Source organism: Pecten maximus, chromosome 16 (genome assembly GCF_902652985.1).
Source record: "Pecten maximus chromosome 16, xPecMax1.1, whole genome shotgun sequence".
Taxonomy (NCBI): Eukaryota; Metazoa; Mollusca; class Bivalvia; order Pectinida; family Pectinidae; genus Pecten; species Pecten maximus.
This window is the reverse complement of record NC_047030.1, coordinates 9221535-9227804: the sequence shown is the minus strand read 5'-3', so window position 1 is coordinate 9227804 and position 6270 is coordinate 9221535. Positions and strand designations below refer to the sequence as shown.

At 36.7% G+C, this 6270-nt stretch overlaps 1 protein-coding gene and 1 non-coding gene across 2 annotated transcripts; both read left to right on the top strand.

The window, feature by feature from the left end:
- Nucleotides 1-211: 211 nt before the first annotated feature.
- On the top strand, nucleotides 212-2471 carry LOC117344925 (transcription factor HES-1-B-like). Its single transcript, XM_033907808.1, has 3 exons — nucleotides 212-409; nucleotides 539-634; nucleotides 1341-2471. The coding sequence occupies exons 1-3, from the start codon at nucleotides 347-349 to the stop codon at nucleotides 1752-1754; spliced, it is 573 nt and encodes a 190-aa protein (XP_033763699.1). The 5' UTR covers nucleotides 212-346; the 3' UTR covers nucleotides 1755-2471.
- A 2913-nt stretch (nucleotides 2472-5384) lies between these two features.
- On the top strand, nucleotides 5385-5466 carry Trnas-uga. Its single transcript has one exon. It is a non-coding gene; the product is annotated as a tRNA-Ser (tRNA).
- Nucleotides 5467-6270: the final 804 nt, after the last annotated feature.

Here is a 6270-nt window from a genome sequence, read left to right as displayed (position 1 = left end):
TTTAGTTAACAAATGGCAAACATTTTGATTGACAGCGACGCAACGTGACAAATCCAACCACCTGCCCGAAACCAATGGAATGCTTGCAGCCACGAGCCCAAGCGCGCCGATATACCTATCTTGCTCTCTGATTGGATACATGTGCTGGATTGTAGCAGACGTGTGTTTTGATTGGTCGGATGTGACGGATTTTTACCGTGGGAAAGGGCAACAAACATACCATCAGATCTGACATGAGACATCTGAGTAGGCCTATATATCAGTGGATAGACTGAAGCCAGAGCATTTTAAATTTTATCTTCGTACCGCAAACACCTTACTTGGATTAACACTGAATATCAACAAAATGTCGTTACAAAACATGGAGTGTGGTCATACAACTAAAGAAAAGAAAGCTTCCCTTCGAAAGGTAAGTTAATTATTAATTAATTATAATGCCTTTAATGACATTATTAAGTTAAATTGTTTATTTTTTATCATTTCGTTTTTGTTTATAAAGTTAACCTGATTTTAATTTCCGATATTTTCAATTTTTCAGAGCAACAAGCCAATCATGGAAAAGAAAAGGAGGGCAAGAATCAACAGTTGTTTATCCCAACTGAAGACATTGGTGCTTGAAGCTATGCGAAAAGATGTAAGTGTCTCTGTATAATTATAATATTGATTATACGTCATAATGATATTGTAGTTTTTGGCTCGGGGCAGAAATCATGTAATATGATATACGTTACAATAACTTCATGCTTCGTCATAGTGTATCAGGATTAGTAGACTAGGGGACGGGGACCTTAGGGGTTATTGATTTCAAATCGATCATTTATCAGAGTAATCGATATCACACACATGCCATCTTTCAACAGGCAATAGATCGATACTCACAAATCATTATACTAAACAAGATATATTTTATGTTAAAGTGCAAAGTATAGGATGAATAGGGCTGATATATGTTTTGACAATCAATACGTAACAATACGTGTAGGATGAGTTAGCGGTATCTCTATGTATCGGCTCGTGCACATATGACAATTCACGGTCTGATGATCACCAGATCGACGTCACAGCATATATACAAGAACAGGTGATACATCTAACGGTTAGCTGTGTTAAGGGTGATGGGCTTTCGATTTGAAATTGCTGAACAAAGAACAACAAGTTTGACTCGAATGAATCCGTTGATATATTCAATCCATTAGCTTATTAACATACAGTTGGTCATAGAAGATTTAAAATTCTTCTCCACCTGAAGTACACTTACCTCATTATAAGTGTTTATCTCATTCATTTAAGATAACATTGTAGATCACCTTACTTATGTTGTTTTATTTCATATTTTTCAGAGTTCTCAATATTCTAAATTGGAGAAAGCCGACATATTGGAAATGACAGTGAAGCATCTTAGGAATCTTCAAAGGCAGCAGATGTCAACAGCTTTAGCTTCAGACCCCAATGTTGTGTCAAAATACCGTGCAGGATTTAAAGAATGCGCGGGAGAAGTTGTGAAGTACTTAAATACATCACAGAGCGTCAATGATGACATGCGCTCTAGAATCATGAACCATTTATCTGGAGTCGTCCCATCTGTGAATACACATGCTCAGTCTCAACATTCAACAGCAGCAACAACAACATGTGACACCAGTACAACTAACACCTGTGTCACAACCTCAGGTGGTTCATCCTCAGCCACAGCATCAGACCATGCAGCCACTAAGTGTTCAGATTCCTACACAACAGCACGCGCAGAACAATAGCTTCAGTAGCAATAGTAGTACCAGCAGCTTTAGCATGACATCCTCACCTGTGAAACAGAACACGTGTCTGCTTATGCCTGGTAGCGTGTCCCAACAACAACCCAACCAACAACAGCACGTGCTGAATCAATCATCTCCTACATTCGTGAACATTGCTACTCCAGTTAACACGGACAATAAAACACAACTTTCTGGTTCCTTTCAAATTCTTCCAGGGAACCTTTACAATGGTCCTGTGGCGGTTTATGTTGGACCCGTAAATGACAATCAGAGTTCATCGTCAACCACAGCTCTCCCAGTGTTCACAGTACAGGTGCCATCACAGCAATCTAACACATCATCTCCAACCAAAAATAAGGAAAATGTTTACTCTAAAGACAATCAGGAATATTCCTTAATGTCAAAACAGGAACAATTATTAAACATGGGACATGTCGATTGCCACGACTCAAACGTGTACAACGAAAGGTTATGGAGGCCTTGGTGAACCATGGTGTGTTGTGAATGAAACTTGATGTATAATGCTATGACTAACTCAGGGCTTACCAAAGTGCTTCCATAGGACGTTATGTGAGAGACTTGTGTGATAATCGAGGAACTATTCCAAACATTACTGGGAATAGCTACTATATCTGATACTAGTGCTATTCTTTATTGTTCTACTTGTTGAATTTTGAATATTTTTATTCCATTTATTAAATTTGTTATTTAAATGATTTTGTGACTTCTTTCATCTTTTGTGAATGTTGTATGATCCTGTTTGGTGGTAGACATCCATCCAACATGTAACTGAATACACAAAGAAACTGGTGACATAATACAGTTTCTTGTTTAGTCGTGGGACGTGATTTAAAGCGACATCATAACACGAAAATGAAATGACATCACCCATTTGATGTCGCATTGAATATGGATTTAGAGACATGATGGTTAAACACATAATTGACTTTTGGCTAACAAGTAAAAAGTTCTTGTATACAATAGTTACACATAACAAAGCAAAAATAAGAACGAAATTCTTTCTATTTCATACAAGATTAGTTAACTCCCATTAGCTTCAAATATCCTGACTATATCCGGTAATGAGGGACATGGGTATCACTTTAATACTTCACATTTAATGAGACATACTCCTCTACAACTATGTTTTCATCACAAATATTAAGAAAGAAATAAAAACTTTAAAAAAAAATCTGTCCATACTACATGGACATAAATGGGTTAGATATAGCCTCATCCACACTTGGTCTAGTAGACTGGCCCACATCTAAGATATTAGACTCGTTAATAAAATTGACCTTTGTAATACTGGTATCTAGGTACATTTTTATGTCTAGATCTAAGTTTCAAACTAGTGGTAGATAATCTAGTATTAATTAGATTTCTGAAGAGCAATTCTTTATCAAACACTTATGGGATGCTCGCCAGTCTATAGCTCGAGGTACAAGGTTTAAGCAACTAACGACATGTAGGCTACAGCGAATTACTGGCAATAATAATGATGTACACAGGGTAAAGTGTAAGATATGTATTGAAGACTGACACAGGTGAATGGCCAACGTATGAAGGGTAAAGACCTTCTGTAAAAATGACGGAACGAAAAGAAATAGTTCGGTACCCCAGGGGACATTATACTGTCTCGCACGTTATCACGTGAAAGAGACTCTCAGGACAGGGGCGTTCTGTAGGCATGCACGTGCGGACACCTGTGAATTGCAAATGTAAATATAAGTGGTGTCATATTTTTATTGAACGTTTTCATAGAAAAGTTGCGCACGGAAAACAACCTGCCTAAATAATACCGGTGACATCAGCTAAACGAATGACAGAGACTCCCAATAACAAAATACACCTTCTTAACATGGCGGAACAATTATTCATAACTTACAGACTATGTCAACATCTCGTCGTTACCCACGATTAGAATACATCTATTCGTTCTTTATTTACTTATGAGTAACCTTATATAAGTATGTGACTCATCGTGACAACTTTCTAAGAAAACACCCGATACACTTACTGCACGTTCCTGTGATTGCGGCGCGCGCAATTTCATCAAATTGTCAAGATCACGAGTCGCGCGTGTGCTCGCTCTCTTCATATAGAAGTGTATATCTTGGTTCAAGCCTCCTTTTAAAAGTACAGAGAATCATGTTCCTCCTTATATATTGAATTTGTTTATTTCAATCTGCTTGGCGATACGCAACAAGGAATCCGATTCTCGTGACCAATTATGCTGATTTTAGATTGAAAGAGCTATGCTGATAACAGGCGCGATAACATCTCCAACAGGATGTATATCTACGGCTTGGAAATTACGTAGTTCACGTTCGTCTGCGTTTTTTTACAAGTAAACAACTCAGATAAAATTAGGCCCAAACGAAATTAAGCCCATAATAAGTAAACGCACGTGTCTGAGTTCTGTATGTGTCTGAATACATCTCGAGGATCATAACACCAATTTAAAACGGCTAATGAAAGCTAATTATTTAACGCAATACATAACCTTATTTCACGGCGTTTTATCAGTGTTTACCGCGATAGACGAAATATCAGATCGGCTTGTAATTAAATAATCGGGTTTCCCTGAAGCATCCTACACAGGCCCTCTCGGCTGACGTGTGTGCATGACTGATTTAAATCAATTCGTCTGTAGAATTGCAAAAGTGTATCGAAGTGTTCCGGGTCAAAAACATAGGCTCCTTTCCCACGACATCAGTGGGTCACGTGGTATTAAGCAAAAAATGACCCTTGACACCGTCTCGTGACGCAAGCGTGCCTGTGAGTGATACGTTCACAATAGTTTCGTGATCTACACTTGCCAAACGACGAGGGCAACGATAAGGACAGAACGGCGTGGGTACCAGCTCGTGTGGTCGGGTTTGGTTTCGGATATAAAGTCATTTAGTTTGTTATGGAACTTTAGCATAATCAAGCGTAAAATATAGCAACTAACAGGTGTTACGTAGTTCTGTGTTTAAATGAACAGTATACTAGAGATCAATTTACTTTATTACTGTACTGACGTGAGCCTCGCTGGCAACATTTGCAGCGCAGTAATTAAAGGGGGACAACTCGTACTTTAAATGTACATCTATGTTGTAAATTCTATCACATCCATGCATGCTGTGATAAACAAATGCCTGTTTTACAAAATATCTGGCATATAGAATAATTTCAGAGTGTGTAATTTACAAGGAGGTGTTGTAGTTGTGACTGTACCCCCGGATCAACGATACAACGATACCGCTACGTTTCGTTGTACACTTGGAAATGTTCACGAGAAACACAGTATCTGTGTAACTCTAGTTAATAGGATATTAAAATCTGACCTTTTAAACCTTGTAAAAGATAAACCTGTACGTTGGATATTTTCTAATAGGAATTGTAATAAACACAGTCAAATACCACATTAAAATGAAACGTTGCAAAAATAATGTCTTGTTTTAATTGATTCTTTATTGTTTTCAGTATCTCTAATTTAACATTGAGAATTAACATACATGTATTTACAATTATAACTCCACATTTAACAATTTTAGATTCATGCAATATAGTAGGCCTTCTGACGTCAGTCACATTTGCGCCTCAATGGCGCTTGAGTTTTCTAACTCGCTATTTTAGCACACAGTCACGATGGCCGAGTGGTTAAGGCGTTGGACTTGAAATCCAATGGGATCTTCCCGCGCAGGTTCGAACCCTGCTCGTGACGGTATTCATTTTTTTTTTTTAAATTTTTCATTAAAAAATGTTTGGACCAAAAAATGTTTAGTTAGTTAAATCAATATTCACTTGACATAGCAATTCCGTTTTGCATGTAATAGATTTGTATTTTTTATCCTTTTTTATCCTAAGCCCGAATTAAGTTTATGTAAACGTGCCATATTCAACATTGAAATTTCCTTTCGTGTTAAATGCATCTCGCATAGATTTCCACCGTGTCCTTTATTCATTTTTTCTTAATTGTCTACAGTATATGTATACATTTTACAACACGGGATATTTGAACAGTATCACTGTTAATATATATATGTTACATCTCTATATAATACGATTAATCAAAAACCAACCAAACATCAATCATACTCTTGTAAGCTTTGTAACTTATTGGGAACTTCAGTCCGAGTTTCTTGACATGTGATTTAGACTAGACAAAGGAAATATCAGTATTCTGCTTAACATATACCTCTTCAGTATTATCGAAGATACGCGTTGCTCGACAACCTGCAAGTAAAACATCGTCATGTTATCAAACATATAAGACTATGGTGAGGAAATCACATTCTGGTATTAGTCATTGTTGTTGTTGTTGTTTAGTGGTTTTGAAATTTAAAAAAAATTTTAACACATTTTTATTTAAACAAACATAATTACAAACACACTGTTATTACCCTCTCACATTTTTCTCTGCCATATCAATTGTACATACATACAATGTACATCATTTATACTTTAAGTATGTTTTTTAAAAGATTTTTTTTTAACATTTCACACTTAATGGATTTTTTAAATTAGA

Coding starts and splice junctions, on each gene's coding strand:
- LOC117344925 (XM_033907808.1), top strand. CDS start 347: ATGTCGTTACAAAACATGGAGTGTGGTCATACAACTAAAGAAAAGAAA. Junction 410..538: donor AGAAAGCTTCCCTTCGAAAG/GTAAGTTAATTA, acceptor TCAATTTTTCAG/AGCAACAAGCCAATCATGGA. Junction 635..1,340: donor TTGAAGCTATGCGAAAAGAT/GTAAGTGTCTCT, acceptor CATATTTTTCAG/AGTTCTCAATATTCTAAATT.